This window comes from Lycorma delicatula, chromosome 1 (genome assembly GCF_047948215.1).
Source record: "Lycorma delicatula isolate Av1 chromosome 1, ASM4794821v1, whole genome shotgun sequence".
Lineage (NCBI taxonomy): Eukaryota > Metazoa > Arthropoda > Insecta > Hemiptera > Fulgoridae > Lycorma > Lycorma delicatula.
This window is the reverse complement of record NC_134455.1, coordinates 207382897-207400682: the sequence shown is the minus strand read 5'-3', so window position 1 is coordinate 207400682 and position 17786 is coordinate 207382897. Positions and strand designations below refer to the sequence as shown.

Sequence of the window (17786 nt, the reverse complement as noted above, 5' to 3'; positions counted from 1 at the left end):
TGCAAAAAATCGTGCAATATTACATTTTACTTATCGGATAAGTATACATTTGTTTGAAGTAGTTATATTAGCATTATGGCAAAATTACTTCAATTATTTCAGAACTTTAATGTAATTCCAACGCATTTTTAATTACATTAAAATTCTTTTACATTAACATTGTGTATTCTTATTTTACGCTGTAGCTCTGAGTTTTGTTTATCCTTTACATGTTTTACCAAATGTGGTAAGTAAATTTTAATTTAAAGAATTTTTTTACGAATTACTTTAAACATTTGTTGATTTGCATTTTAAATTCCAATACGTACAAATACCGGCCGTCGTATTATACAAATATATTTAAAAATATTGTTTTTACTACCTAACAGTTGAACTAAAGATAGTTTTTGTTTCTGTTATAATTTCATTGCTCTCTTATAATTCTTCTGCTCTCGATTAGATTTCCCCTTGACCATTACGGGACTCTTCTTTAAATTAATTAAAAATCTTGGATAACAATTTAATCCACGAGGCCTAATTCCGACATTTTGTTTTCTTTTCATTTAACATATTTACTTTTGCCACTCGTCTGCAACTTTTTTTTACACACCCATTCGTTAAAGATTCGTTACTTTCATTAATTTACATGTCCTGTGATTTTCCAGAACATAACATTTTACCTGAACACACAGATCAATTGGAATTAAATTAAAAATGTTGCGAGCACACAGAACACAATCAATGGTTTTTGGCTAACTTACTGTAGGTTTAATCCCGTGTTTTGTTTTAAAACACTACAGTATTTTAATCAAAATTCTAAAAATTTTGATTTTTATCTGCTTTCATGACTGTATTACTTTACTGTACGAGACAGTTAAGTTTTTTCGTGAAGCTCTGTTACGAGGTATTTCCATCTATTACGATCATTCCTCCTGGTTTAACTAATCTCAGAATTGCTGAAAACCATTCTATAAATTCATCCCTCTTCAATTTCTTAATAGCGTTCACTGATATAACTTAATTCGAAGTTCGTAGTTGTAAAATCCCTGTCGCTTGCAAGATACGCTGCTATCAGCCCTTCTTAATCTCGCTAACGTTCTCAGTCTGGTAGATAGTTTCTCTATAAAGCTTGTTTGTTGATTTGTTTTATCAGATTAACTTTAATTTTTTTCCAATACTTCTTCGCAGCATGTTGATAACGATGGTATAGCGACATAAAATCATCAATTTCAATAAAAAGACTATCTTTTTCTACTTTGGAAATTACTTTTTTTAAATCGTATGATGTGTAATGCTTGTAAAGTATGACTGGCCACGATCATAATTTGAGTTTTTAAAACTATTTTTTATGGGAATTTTATTTTTTAAATAAAATTCTTAGCTCATTTCTTTGATTGCGGATTTTTGTGTTATTTGCCTTTACAAACGGTTAAGATTTCCCCCCATGTTTGATGTTGTTTTTTCCTCTTTTTTTGAAATTCCCTCTATGCAAGAATTATATTGGACAACACAAAGACTAAGTAAAATTATTTATCGGCAAGACTAAGTAAAAGCATTTATGGAAGTAATTCTAAAAATATAGACATAAATGAAAGTTACTGTAATCGGCCATCAGACTGACTGTTGTCGGTAAAAGAATAAAATAATTTTATGTTCCGAATCTTTATGTACTTTTTTATTTTAATTTCTTGTGCTGAATGTATATCATGGCTTACGTCTTATCGACTAAATGTATACTACAAATTAGATATTCCATTGTGTTATGTAAATAAAAATCCCTTTTACGAATAGCGTTAACGTTATCCATATAATGAAGCGTACATTAGGTAATATTAAAAAGCTTAAAAATGTCTTTTTATTGTGTGCTGCTGCTATAATTTCAGTTTTTAAGTAAATATGGATTAAAGCAAAATAAAATCAAACGTGAGGAAAAGTGATTAGGTCGATACTTAACAATGATTTATTTCTTGTAAAATGAATAATACAAATAATACTACGGAACAATAATAAACGTAATACAACACAGTTGTCCAAATATACGTTGTAAGTAGTAGCGTTAGTAATGTTTTGTAGATATTGTACTCTTGTAAAATGTGTGAGCAGTGTGTGCGCAATGTAACTGTAAACAATACCGATAGCACACTCGTATGTTTATTAACAACTGCGATGTGCGTTGCCACAATGATATGTAGTTTAGTTGTTCGGTGTACTGCTGCATTCTGTTGTCTGTTTTTCGAACTAATCCTCTCAATTATCGTTTATTGTCAGTTCTTATGAATAGTAACGTATATTTGATACGATCTGTTGTGTACAGCAGTAAGTGCAGATATTACAATTGTTACGCGTGATAAAATAGTAAAAAATTAAAAACTATTAATTGTATCGTAATAATTAATTCAATTGAAAAATGTATTATTTTTTTAACATTTCAAGTACATACTGCACTTTTATTTAATCAACTCTATTTTTCGAACAACTATAATAAACTTTGCCGTAGCGATGATGAAGTGTTGTTTAACTGATTGACGATTTTGTAAAAATCAGCAGCATCTTAACCATCATAGATATCTAGTTTATCATAAATTTTAACGTGATCAAAGGTTAAAATTGAAATGCTTAGGATGCTTTATTAAAAAAAGAAAAAAAGGAACTTTTCAAATTTGCAACTTTTAAAAAAGAAATTTCAGGCGAGGAAGTCGTTTCAGATTTATACTTTTAGTAATTCTCTGAATCAGATCCTGATATCGTATACTGTAGGATGAATTCCAAAAAAAAAAAAATTGGCTCGCGTGAGATAGTGTACAGTTATAATGGAAAGTTAGCATTCAAAATTTTGAATATACTATTGTTTTTTCTCGTTATATTGCCCTACTAGAGGCTGATATGGCTAGTTGCAGTTCGGAAATCTGTCAGATCTATAAACGTTTTTCTGTAGCGTAACTTAGGTTGCAGGTGTCATTACTTAATATTTGCACCCTCAAGTTTCAAGAATTATTTAATTTAATTTAAGTTACGAAAGGTCGATCAAAAAATAAGTTACACTCTTGCCGTGCTCTTGAACTGAAAGGGATATATTAATGTCTTGTGGTGGCAGCACTGCTTGTGTTGTTGTATTCACGTTACCCCAGCAGCAATTCTGTACTACATTCAGTATGTCTGTACTGTCGTTGGCAATATGGTCTGTCCTCTAGAGATTTAGAAGTGCGTTCAGCAATTTTGATTTTTGTGGGCAAAAAATTAAAATGGTGAAATTGTTGAGGTATACGGTGAGGATGCAATGTCACACCCCATGATCACAAAATGGTGTCAGATGTTTAGAAACGGAAGAACAAATGTGAGTAACAAACTGCGTGGTGGGCGTCCTTCAACTGCAAGCACGACTGGTAACGCGGAACATGTGGATGAAATTAAAATTGTCTTGTGGAACCGGCGCATTAAAATTAGAGAGATTGCAAGTGAACTTAACATCAGTTATGGTAGTGTGTGTGCGATTATTCACGATCAGCTTGGTTACCGTAAGATGTGTGCACGATGGGTGGCACATCTTTTGACCGACAAACACAAATATCAACGTTCTGCGTCTTCTCTTTCTTTTCTTCAACGTTATTCCAGGTTGTCTACAGTTTTTGAAACAAATCATCACAGGGGATGAGAGCTGCGTGCTTCATTACACTCCTCAGACTAAATGAACATCACATGAATGGAGACACAAAAATTCGCCGCTATTGAATCTTACTATGAGACTTTAAAAAAATTGCGTAAAGCCATTAAAGATCGAGCGTTTCGCTAATGAAGATGAACTGAAGGAAGCGGTTCTTAAATAAATTGTTGAAGGAAATTGGACGAAATTTTTATGAAAGTGGAATTGAAAAACTTTTCTCAAGTTATGAGAGTGTTTAAAAAAGCTTGGTGATTATGTCGAAATATAGATAAGATAAAATACATAGTTTTTTGTTCAATAAAAAAAAATTGTCTTATAAATATGTGTTTGTTTCATAGAGGGGGGTGTAACTTACTTTCTGATCGTCCCTCGTATTAAGCTTTAATTTACTTTGTTCCTCGGATATTTTTTGTACCGCTGTTTTAATCAATCGTAATTGGATTTTTCGCACTGACAAAAATAAAAATAACCCGTTAAATTGTAATAATATAAAATATCAATTTATACAATGATACGATTATATTTAGGCTTTTTAATAGGATTTTCTTTTATTGCCTAATTCTATATGCTATATCGTAAAAGTTTGTTATGGTGTATGATTCATAATGGTCTAAATGTTTATCGATCTGTATGTACTATTTTAATTTTGTGATTATTATTTTTTCAGCAGAGGATTTAGATCATTATAACATCAACAATGTGGCTGTATTTTATGTTTTATAAAATATAGCTCTTTTAATTTTTATTACAGTAAGAGAGTATAATATATAACATGTTTTGACTGATTATTTTTCAGTTTAAAATTGGAGTGCGAGAAATTAGCAAGTGAGAAAATTGAAATACAAAGGCATTACGTCATGGTAAGTTTAACGAATGAAGTGGTAAATCCGACATATTTCTTTCGTGTATTCCTTTCCAAAAATTACTTTGATGTTTACTGTGCAGCACAAGTACTGCAGTGATTAAACAACTTATGCTTGATGATGGGCAGCAGGCTTAGTAAGCTTATTTTATAACACTTTAGCAACGCTTCGCAATTATTTAATTAATACAAGCTAATAAGTGTGTATGGTTTTTTTTTAACTAATAAGATATCTGTGCAATATCACCTGCAATATTTTTTTCTGTATTTTTTCCTACCGTAATTTATTTCAAGTAACGAATAATATTCATTTGCGAAACATTAATAAAAATAATTAATAAAATAATAAATAAACGGAAAAATGAACTGAAGATAAAAAAAAGAAGTGGATTGTTTGCCTAATGGATGACAACAGATTTGGCCGTTGGGTTATTGGGAAAATCACACTTATGCACCAAGATAACGTTTATTCGTTTCTACATTAATTTATCAAGAAATAAATAACAATAAATTATCTAGATAATTTAAATAACAAGAAATTTTTTATTCATATTTTTATAAAAACAGAAAAACATGGTTTTTACGCTCTTATTTGATTCATGCGATTTCCATGCTCCATAAAATACTTTTTCAAATATATAATAAACTAATTAAAGGTGGCTTCATCGAATTTATGTTGTTTCGTCTGTTATTTTCGCGATAGTATTACCGTTAAACTAAGAAAGATGTTATCTCTGTCCTCAGATATCGTTTCAAAATGATCTTTTTCAGTGATAAAGAATGTTAGAAAAGAAGTTTTAAAAGCAATCAAGTAACGTCCATAAAAAAAACGAAAAATTTAATTTCGAAATTTTTGTTTGGATTCTGAAATTTGTTTGTGGGAATAAAAGAAGTAAAGTCCAAATCGCTTCAACTGCTTCGTCGCGATAAATTTCTCTGTGAAGACTACTACGTCCATTCTTACAGAGATGGCTATCTCTTTAATTACAGTTTTTAAACTGTTTATTATTGTGAACAAGTCGTTACAGAATCGTTTAGATTTGGTACTTTTTGATGGAGAATTTTATTTTGTAATCAGTCCTAACGCCAAAATAACGGACCGATAGCATGGCATTTGATTAGAGTAAAGATAATTCACATTTTAAATGTTAAAATTAGTTTATTCGAGTCTACCAAATTCGGAAATCGCACACCATATTCCAAAAAATGAGTAAAAATTAACAATTCCGCCACTTGAAATGAATGTTTATTTAATTTTATTGCTGGTGGTCGAATCCTTAGCGTATCTTTACTTTATTTCTGATTTATTTTTTCAGATGTATAAGTTAAACCCACCGAGTTGATCTAGTGGTTAACGCGTCTTCCCAAATCAGCTGATTTGGTAGTCGAGAGTTACAGCGTTCAATTCCTAGTAAAACCAGTTATTTTTACATGGATCTGAATGCTAGATCGTGGATACCTGTGTTCTTTGGTGGTTGGATTTCAATTAACCACACATCTCAGGAATGGTCGAACTGAGTTTGTACAAGACTACACTTCGTTTACACTCATACATATCATCCTCATTCATCCTCTGAAGAATTATCTAAACGGTAGTTACCGGAGACTAAACAGGAAAAAAGAAGATGTATAAGTTAAGCCGTAAATAAAGAGTAAATTTTGCAAGTAGTTAATTACACTTCTGTAACAAAACCTTTTATTTACGTTCGAACGCTTATTATTCATCTGCAGCACAGAGAGAAGAATCGATTCACGTATTTTCGAGATGTGCTACATATTTAACCGTATTTAAATGTTACTAGTATATTATTTTGCGCATTTTATTGATGTTCTATGTAAAATTAAGTCAGGTGATATGATGCAGATTTCATATTTATGAGTAGGCTAATACCTGTTGTATTTTTTGCTCGTGATAACACTGACACCGCTCACATTGATGATGGTTTAACCACCTCTCCGTCATTGTTGCATGTCAAACATTGCTAATTAGTATCGCTATAACGTTTAAAATGTAGTTAAATTGGTTCACAGTTACTCACCTGACAGCATCACAACCTGTCCTGCCTGTCTGCTTGAAAGTTCACTGCTACACCTATGGCTCGTTCTGTTTGCTACTTTGTTATGAGAAAGTATGCCGGTTAATGTCATTTTTCATTTTTTTTTATTATTGGTTTTTGAATATTTAGCTACAATATTGTAAATACACAATAAGTATTGTAAAAAGAAAATATATACAATATTTTGTCTGCAAGGAATAAAGAGGTAGGTTATGAATCGTGGCAAAATAAATGTATGAATGACATTATACCGTCGTTATCCGTCTTAACACTGCACTGATTAAAACTTGACTGCCACACTGCAGTAATCTGCCTGCAATCTTCATTTTATAGTCAACTTATTTAATCTATTAGAGAAATTTAATTTTGTTTCATAAAAATTTAAAGAGGTGAATTTTATGTCTTATTTGTAATGTTTTTATTTTTAATTATTAAGTTTTCTTTTACGATTACGTTATTCTGAAATATTCCTTTTTCATGTTTTCTTTTACGTGACGGCTTTTATGGTCGAGTAAAGATGTAAATAAATAATTCATATGATTTTTAACACTAATTCTTGTAAAATAAAAATATATTATCATGGAAATCACCCGTGTAATAGAATATTTTAATGGCAGAGAATAATAAAGGATTTTAGTAAATTCGCTTACATTTACGTTGTAGGTCTACATACTTTACCGGTATATTTTATCTAAAAAAACGTAAATAATATTCTATGACCGTACCGTTACCGTATTTAATTTGTAATTATCTCGTAGATAATGGAAAACATTTCCTTACCTAAAATAAAATAAAAGTTATTACCTATATTTAGTAATGATTTATTTTGTGGGTATTTCATTATTTAAATAACTTCTAGTTGTAATAAAACTAATAAATTTATGTTGTAGACATATGTTTGAAGATGCATACGATTAACGAATACGTGTGGCAGTTAATGGTACTATTTATTATGGTTGTGTGCATGTTAACGTGCCATTTGCACAATTAATGCGCAGAATATATATATGTATATATATAAATGTGTGGATTTTATAACGTGTGCATGTCTTTATCTTTACATGTAATGTATGTTTATTACTATAACTCGCAAGATACCCTATAGCTTTGTGTTGTTAACACGCGCTTTTTCTGTTCCTCAATTCGGGGTTGATTACAGTTTAAAAATGGAGATTGAAAAAGTTGTTCAAGAGAAGACAGAGATGCAGAGGCATTACGTTATGGTGAGTAAAATAACTCTTTAGTCCTGAGAACGGCACGATTTCTTTTATGAAAGTAATCGTTAATATAGTAATAGTTTATTTTTTAGGTGCCTTTATTTTCTTACTCCAGTTTGTTTCAGTGGTTTCTGCATTTCAGATATCTTTTATTCTTTATATCGCTTGTTCTGCAAAAAACTTAAGGAGAGTAGGAATCGCTGCCGATTCGATTCGGTGAAAATTATTATATCCCGAGTTTCGTTCACTGTTTTAGTAATTGTCTGAAAATAAAATACTTTTTAACTACGTCGTGTCCAGTTACAGTTCCTTTACAATAAGTTCGTGTGTCTGCTGTATATTCGGCTGTTTTGTAGAATATGTACCATGATCGATCATTTAAAAATACGAAATTTGGAGTACGGTGTATATTTACTTTGTGTGGTTTCAATACAAATATAACGACCTCAAGACATTCATTTATTTATTTTTTGTTTATAACACGGTATGCCTACGTAAATTCGTAGTTTTTCATGTAGGCTGCATGTATTTGAAACATATCGCCCATTATTGAAATGAAAGTGTTAATGTACGTATTTCAAATACATTCACATATTTTACTTATTTGCAATCGGCAGTCGCAACAAATATTTCCTCGGTTTTCTGTAAAACCGGAAAAACTTGTACTGTTCTTCCACTAGTTATAGAGATATTAGAGCAGGAATTTCGTATTAAAAAAGATTGAAATTGAATCATTTTGATTTTGTAATTTTTACCTGTATAGCTAATGCTAAGAAATAACTTAATTAATTCCGTTAAATTTCATTTCATTGATAAACTTTTTTTAAAATGAAGTAGTCAAACAGAATAATGATAATAAGGATAAAATAATCGGTTTTGGATACGTTTGTGAAACGGTTGATGCTCGCCTGCTTTCAACCTGTTTGAGTGATCCTTCCAGTGATAAAGAGAAGAGAACTGCCGTATACTAAGTGAGAAGAAATAGCAGAATTTTGACGCACAGGCTGACTGAATATTCAGTGCGGATAAAAATATTCGACGCGACCCCAAAAGGTTTCTGCTTTGGAGTACTGAATGCGTTTTTGAATTTTATCTGACAAAAATTACTTGTAATCTTATTATATCATCAGTGCACAAATATCAATAAAATATGGATATGATCGATGCGATATCATCGCATCAAGAGTAATGACAAGACAAGAGTAATGAAAGGAAGGACGTGCTATCATTAGAACAGTGATTCTCAACCATTTTTGCTTCATGACCCATCATAACATCAGAATCTGAAATTTTACGCAAAATAAAAAAAATAATTTACTGAAAGGGGTCTTGTTTGGACCAGCTTTGGAGACGCTAGCGTCTATAGCTTCTAAATGTTTACTTCTGGGAGACTGATAGGAGTGTTCAAGGTCGTTTAGGCGGCTTTCATTGGCGCCAAACGACATTCTCTGATAATCGGGTATTAGCTGTAAATTAATTTCAGTAATTCTATCTGCTACATACATTATATCTATAAATGATCTCAAAAGTTAGGAACCGCAAACATAGCACTCTACAAAATGTAGAGTGTAGTGTAATTTAATATACTTTCTTAAGTTATACGGTAAAGTATAATTTAAACTAACTTATTTATTCCACTAATTTACTATATTAAATAATTTATTCCACTTTTTATTTAATTTACTTCTAACGTAAAACTATTTCCTATTTATGAAACGTCGTTTAAAATAACGACGTTATTTTAACTGTTAGGTCCCGGAAAACATCGACGTAAAGTGAAATGCAGTTTATCAAATCATGTTTGTCCATTAAAAATTTTGACGGGTTAGATACTGTTACATTCTCGTTCCTCAGAGAATTGTTTAATACAATTCTATATTATAATCCAATTAATTTATTAAATAATAAAGGTTCACTTTCAAACAAGTGAACTTTTTCTTCTTACGGAACATTCAAAGGCAATCGGCAGCAGCTTCTTTAATGGAGTTTTTAGTAGCGCCATTGTTGTGAATGGTGATAAATTCTTAATTACATAATCGAGTAATTTATTCGATCGACGTTGTCTTAATGTTTTATTTTTTTCTCAAATTTAGTATATTTGTAAAATTAATTTCACGTTGCGAAAGTGTGTTACGGTCTTGGTTTTTACTTGCTACGTGTAATATTTGCGCGCTGTGATTAATGTTTCTATGTTTGTCTAGTTTCTTTGAGATTATTCGCAAAATTTGTTGATTGCATATCCTACAGTCCCCGAATGTGTTCTTTTTATCTGTGATGAATGCCCAGCTTGTCTGGCCAATGCAATATTTAAAGTAAACCCTGCTTTAATCGAATTTTTGTGTATTTTATTATGTTTTTTGTTAGTATTCTCTTAATATGATCTTGTGTGATAATGTGATGTTGTATATTTTTTTTGAAAAGGAAATATCGATTTCAAAACAACAAATAAAATACACAAAATCATACACGGAAAACCAATAAAACTAACGGACACAACAACCACGATAATTTGCTTAATAAGCAATACCATAATTGTTTAATTATATAAATTAAGCCGCAATGATTACAGCAAATCCTACACTGACAGACAAGGCTCAGATTTGTACAAATACTAGGAACACATGGATGTACTACAAACAGTAGATTCAAATTTTTCAAATATTCTCAAAGAAATAGACATTCCTACTAAAATATTAACTGCAGTACGAAAATTTCACTCGTAGGATATAAAAATCCAGATCCTAACCCGCTTGAAAAATATGAAATTTACACAGACTAAATTTTGTAAAAATAACTTATTAAAGGAACAAACAAACGTAGATGAAATATATTCCCTACCTGCTTAACAGTTTCATGACATAACAGTGACACTTAATGAAGGAGCGTCATACTATTGTCTGCGTCAATGCTATTGTCTTTGCGACAGTGCCACTGTGTTACCGTCTTTTTAAGACTGGCATCATTAACACGGTGTTACCGATTATTCCAATGAAGAAGGTGCAACTATTTAACTCGAAAATATTCTTAGAAAAAAGTTATTTTGTTCTGAAATTGAGTTATTTAATGTATTTCACGTTTCTTCTTGCTGTTGATGGAAATTAGTAAAACTGGTAGTTATTTACAATACTATCTTTAATAACTTAACTCTATTAAATACTTGTTTAAAATACAAAGGAAAAAATCATATTAAAAAGTAAATTTATTCTGCTAATTTATTATGTAACTTTGCATATCTTGTGATTTCATTGTCGTTTTTTCTGTGAACTTCATTGTTCCATTTTAGTTCTCTCTGACATTCCTTTCTACCCTTTTCGATTAGCGTCTTCTGATAATACACAATACTTCTGCAAAGAAGGAAAAGCTTTATTTAATTAAGGCCATAACCTTGTATTTAGTTTGCGCGATCTTTATTCAGGTTTCATCTTCATCGAGATTTTGCGGCAGCTTTTGCAAATCCCCAAATATGAACTTTTTTATACGACTACGAAGCTTATTTTTGAAACATGTAACGTCTCTTTATTCTAGGAACAAATTTTCGGAAAGCTCGTCAGCATGAGCGTGATAGTGAAATACATGCAACCGTATTTAAATCTTGGTTACATTATAACGAAACTGTGTTAAACGCGGACGCTCTGTATATTTTACGTATGATCGTACCGTAATATTCATTGTTGTTGGTGACCTTACTGAAGATATAGTGACCATCAAAACTTTTATAGCCATTTTTTCAGAATAACAATCATTCCATGCAGGGCTTAATAAGATGAAAGAGGAATGAAGTGATTTACCGTTCCTTCTTCACGTGATCAAACAAATACATAATTACATAACAGCTTGCTTAGCCCGTTAAAATTGGAATTGACGCCTTCACTGTCTTCACCACAGGGACCGGCTGTATAATGAACATCGTTACTTTCAGAGAAAGTAATTCTGATTTCTGCCATTTTTACATCGTGGTTTACAACAGATTAATTCATCACTTTCTGTGGGAAATAATGCATTATTCATACTGTCCCCACTAAATTGGGAAAATACTGTATATTATAAAAACATAGGTGTAATAAAGCTTGCTTTGATATTTTATCTATTGAAGAAGTTAGCAGTATAATTGACAACTAGGAAGGAAAATTATTTGTATGTTTTTATAATTGTTTATCTAACAGTTAAAAGAAAAAGAATTTTCTTATGTATTTTGTTCTCGGATTGCAAAAATAGGAGTTTCTAATTCGACAAAGCAGAACGTCCAAGTAGTTATATGGTAATACTTAGAGGAAAATTATGTATCATAATTTATTATTATTCCTAATTATTGTAATACAAATTTTTTATAATATATATGTTAATTACCTTGGCCGAAATTCTACATGTATGGTCTGTTGACATTCCTGAGAATCTTATATTCAACATTCTTGTACCGAGCTAAGTTCCCCACATTTTTGTAAAGTTTTTTTTTTAATTATATGATTTTACCGATAACAGAATATAATTTTTCTGTATTTTCATTCCTATAGCTTTATATTTAATAAGCCATTAGATTATTGATTCTGTTATCGGTAAGTATTTAAAATATTAACGATATTTTGAGAGTAATATTTATTTATTCATACCAAGAACTGGCTCTGTGTATGAATTTGTGTTATGTAAAACAACCTTCTCCCGCTACCTCACTAAGATCCTAATTGAAGTTTTCAGATTATGTTAATCAATTATATGGAAGCGGTTGTGCCAGTTAACTAACAGCATCCACTTTGTAAATCAGATGACAGCTTCATTTTATGTACGGAATTTAAATCTCTAAAGTCGCCAAGTAACATTGTAAAATATAAAGATTAAATTTTTTATGTAACCTTGTTTATTTTTAATAAATGAAAATTGTGTTACTAATGAAAAAATTTATGTAATTATCTATATTAATCGTAAAGTTAATCTGTCGTTAAATGTGTGAATTTGTGTAGAAATTGTTTGGTATCAGAAATTATTGTCGGTGATAAATACAGGAACAAGTAATTTGTGTGTTGTGCTGTTTTGTATTTGTTTCGTATATGTACTTTCTTAATTCAATTCATTTTCTTTGTTATATACTTATACATATGTATATAATGCATGTTTTTCTTGTAGGAGTGGTAATAGCGATAATAATAATAATACTAGTAGTTGTTTTTGTAATAGTAGTACTCATTCTAATAATAATAATAATAATAAAAAAATGTGGCTAATAATAATAATAGTAACGTTAGTAGTTAATAGATGTTGTAATAGCATAGTTGTGCTAAGGTAATTGTGTATATAATTGTGGTGGGAGATAATTGTTCAGGTCGGATATTAACAGTTTAACTACTGACTCATTCTAACCGGTTTCACTCGCTTCCTTTTCTTATGTTTCTGTCTCGCTTTCTTTCCATCCGTCTCTTTTTTTCTCCTTTCTTAACTGAAGTATCTTTTAGGACAGGTCTAATTAAAATCTATCAACCTTTGTTCCCTAGTGTGAACAAAGAATATTATTTCTTTCTCATTCTGTGAGTTGGGTGTGCGTGCGTACGTTTATGTGTATGCGCGCTCGCGCGTGCACAGAACTTATTTTTTTTTAATTTTTAATCATGGTTCTGCATGTATAAAGTGTATTTTTGTTAGATTGTTCTCTGTGACTGCTTATTTTACTTTTGTTCTGATTAAGATGATCTACCAAAGGAAATATAATAATTTAATTAAGTAAAAAAAGTAATGTGACAATTTGTAGTATGTGCCGGAATTTTTTTTTAGTCAGTTATTTTTTTCTTAATTATTTATTTAATTTAATTCTGTTACACAATGGTGCTAATCTACCGTTTTTATACTATTTAATACAAAAGTAACATAAAAGTAAAAGTAAACTTGTTCGTAAAGTAGTCTTGTACTTATATCTTTTCCGATGAAGTTTAAGTTTAACCTGCTTCATAATAACGATAAAAAAGTCAAGAATGATGTTTTTTTATTTCCCAGTCTTATTTCTATTAGCATACTGAATAACATTTCGTTATTAAAACTTATCTTCAAACTCATGAAAGTGTAATGAAAATACTCTTTTTCAGTAGTTTTCTTACTCGTCTTTATCACCAAACAAAAAGTGCAGAAAACTTCTAAATGTTAGGGTTGATTAGTTTCTTTTGTAATTATCCTAGGTCAATTCGAATTTTCTGGACTGCTAATTTTCTTTTGGTCCATTTTTAATGTCATAGTTATTTATATATATTAAAAAAACTTTAAATAACTGCTGGATAAACGAAAATACTATGATGACCAAAAAATTGTAGCGTTGTAACTGCTGTTTATTGTCCTACATTAAAGCACTGATCAATCTTTTTCAGGTGATAATTACTGTAGTGCATACATTGATTGGTTCTACATGAAACATAATCAACATTTTCTAATATCACTCCGTTTCGGGTCCGTTTGCGACAACTTTTTTTAATTACTACATATCTTATTAGGTGTATAGAAACCAACATAAATTATATATTTTTTTAGCTTGTAAAAAAACCATTCCCGACTGAATAGTACTTGAAAAATGACCGGAAATTGGAATACCGTTGGTTCATTAAACTCCAAAATAGGAAAGATAAAACGGTCTTTTATACTAATTATTTGTCAGTGATCAAGGATATTTTTTTAATATTATTTTATTATTTTTCGGCGGTGTAAGACTTAGTCAGGTTAAATTGTAACAAAACGTAATTTTCTTCAGACAGATTGCAGTAATGAAATGAAATTGGGTAAGCTAATAAAAAAGTGATTGGGAAATGATTCCCTTTTTTACCGTTATTGTAAAGCGAGTTATTAAGTTTGAAATTTATCAGCATAGATGTAAAATGACTAATATTGTAAGTTAATTATTATTATTATTATTTGAAGCTAAATAAATTTATTTAAAGATTATATATAATAAATGCATGTTTTAATTGTAGATGCTTAATAATAAAATCTCAAGAAAATTATCGTTTTAATAAAAAAGAACTTTTATGATATTGTTTCACACTGAGCTTGTCTTACTGATTGTGTATTTCATGTAAATCAGTGTCTTATTTTGTATTATCATAGACGCCCGTAATTCTTTAGTCGAATATTAAATCCCCCTACTCTTGTAAGTTTTATTTTTTGCGATTGTTTGGTTAAATTTACAGTGGATAAATTTTTACGTGAATTTGTTCACAATTTAAGTAAATCTTCGCCTAAATACTTTCAGATTAGTAAATAGCATACAATTCGTGTAAAACGAACACGTTAATTATAAATTATTATCATCTACTGATTAATAACAATTTGAAATCGATCTTCCTTTTAGTACCATTACCACAATGGTCGTAGATGACCTGACTCGAGACGTATGTCTCTCGAAAATAGCCTGTTCATCTCAAGAACAAGTATCATGTCAAGCACTAAGTGACGAGGGAAGTGGTTTTCCATTGCCTTCTTCAGGAGTGGAATGAACTGTTACATATCGGCTTGTAATACAGGTCTACGGATACTTAGACACATGGAGTGCTATTAGTGATTCTATATTGTGATAAATTAAGAAATTTTACACCGTAGACGAAGAATAAAATAGGCTTGTAATTAATTATCTGATTTTCGATGTTATTAAGCCAAAATTATCTGTTTTTGGCTTACAGATGTTTTGCAGTTTACAAATGGAAAAATAATTGGAATTCAGTTGTACTGTTAAAATTTATATGAGGTGTTACTAATTTCATGAAAAGCTAAGAAACTTTTACGAGGCTTGCTTGATAAAGTTATCGTTGAAAAAGCTTTCATAGGCTTAATTATAACGATTCATAAACAAAATTAATATTACTTGAAGTTAATTTTCTTATCAAAGGTAAATTAAAAATTGCCTTTTGATAAATAACTAAGTGTACATATTTATTTATTAAAATAACTGCTTTTTTTTTGTATACGAGTATGATCAATTTTATTAAATCACCCATCTGATTTCTTTCCGTAATTATTTACCTATTAACGATAACTATTTAATTGTATTATAAACATGTTTTGTTTGGCGTAGTACATAATATAAATTTTGTCTTTTTTTACAGTATTACGAGATGTCGTACGGGCTCAATGTTGAAATGCACAAACAGGTGAGTGTGTAAAATGTTATTATTTAATTTAACAGTTATAAACTGTTAAAATTAAATAACACAAAAAAATATATTTATTAGCCAATTTTTAAAAATATTTTATTTGTGGTGTTTGCATGCTCAGTTTTACCAATTATTCAGGAATTAGAAATATTTTTCCTTTTTAGAGATTGCCACTCAATAAAATGCGTAGCGGTAGACGTAAACCGCATGACAAAATGCAGTTAATTTCTTTAAGCAAATTAAAAAGGTTTCTAAATAGTTGGAATTCAAATTTCAAGAGATCCTTTGGAAATTATTGTGGAGTTTCTCCCTTCGAAAAAATTGTCTTCTCATCGGTTTAGTTTTTCAGCGCGATAGAATGTGGTTAATTTTTTTTTGTAACAAAAGAATTTTTTTCCCAGAATTTTCTTGAAGTACATTCCACATATTTAGAAAGCGGGTAGTTTTATAATTTCTTTAAAAAAATTAAGTTTGTATTGCACCGTAAAACTTTGTTTTGTTGCACTGTAAGTACAGTGCAACAGTTACTTTTATTACTTTGACAAAAAGGGCGGAATAATCTGAATTGATTTATTTCTCAGTTAAAAAAATCTTATTGTTTTGCAAGTCATTCTTCCGTTGAGATGTGGTTTCCTGTTATATTTAAAAATTAAAAAAGCTCAACTTAATCGATAACCTTATTTAATTATCTGGGATGTCTTCGTTTTTAAATCTTATTTCTTAATATTCTTTATCTCATTTTAATGGACAAAATCTTTGTAATAGTATACTACTGCGCGAGTCGTGGTATGAAGTCAAAGTTTGTCGATACAGCCTAGGCTGGTGTTAATAGTTGGATTCTGTCATCCCATTGTATGTTTACTTACCGGGTTCAGCTTAACTGGCGGTCATTAAGTCGCTATGTCACCCAGTTTGTAGCCTGTCAACCTCACACCCATATCTTGCCTCTCCTGTGTTGTTCTGTTTGTTTATTGTTTGTATATTTAGGTCAAAGGTCAATATTTACCTCTCTGAGTATTTCGTACAACGCCTCTCTCATATCTCCTTTCGTTTCTATGGCAAGAGAAAGAGTGGAAGGGGAGAGATGAAAGGAAAGGTCCTATACTATCTCTTTTAATTTGGGTTCGTGCGTGCGTCACTAAAAGTCTTTTCTCATCTATGTTCTCTGCGATTAGGTAGGTAAAACAGATTGAAAGATGAATACGAGAGGTAGTGTTGGTGGCGTTGCCTAGTGGCAGAATAAGGTAGTTTATGGGACGCGCGCTCACACACTCGCACACAAATACAAAACAGTGGTTGCTCATTAGCTCTGTTTGTCTCTCCCCCATCTCCTGTCCTTTAGGACTTATCAACACCAAACCACCTCTTTCCACCCTCCAAACCTACCTGCCACCTCGGTATACGTAGCGCACACACAGACACACCGTACCCCAGCCCACAGTTTCTATCCTAACTAAACTAAATGTATCACTGTCGTGTCTATTCTGCTGAATACTTGTTTTGCTCTTTCTCATTTCACCGACAGATTGTGCGAGTAGTTAAATAACTGTTGATCAATTTTACCAAATGTTTGATGTTTACGGTTTTAACGTTATTCTACCTACTGTTGTTATGCTCTGTATTTACCGATACGTAAACAAAACAAATGCTCGGCTGCGCACTATATAAACTCCCAATCTGTGCACGTTGAGAACGATGAAAGAAATAATATAATTAACTTCATTATGTTATCTCCTAATTTAGTTTTGAATGTAATAGATTCAGTTTTCAGTCTGATTGCTCAAAACGAAACTAATTAAATATGAACTCGCTAGTGGAAATTTTGGCCCCTAAAAAAGTAAAAATTAGCGCTGAACTTTTATTTAAATTTGTTAATTGTGATTTATTTTTATT

At 30.6% G+C, this 17786-nt stretch overlaps 1 protein-coding gene across 4 annotated transcripts in view; it reads left to right on the top strand.

Annotated features, from left to right (window-relative positions):
* LOC142327837 (transducin-like enhancer protein 4) overlaps positions 1-17786 on the top strand; it is a 201691-nt gene that overhangs the window by 72991 nt on the left and 110914 nt on the right. For 2 of the 4 annotated variants that reach the window (XM_075371196.1, XM_075371182.1), the window contains exons 3-4: positions 4437-4500; positions 15846-15890. In XM_075371196.1, coding sequence (XP_075227311.1) covers positions 4437-4500; positions 15846-15890 — 109 coding nt within the window. Of the gene's footprint in view, positions 1-4436; positions 4501-7718; positions 7783-15845; positions 15891-17786 lie in introns of all 4 variants that reach the window. The other 2 variants (XM_075371188.1, XM_075371205.1) reach the window with 2 other exon arrangements.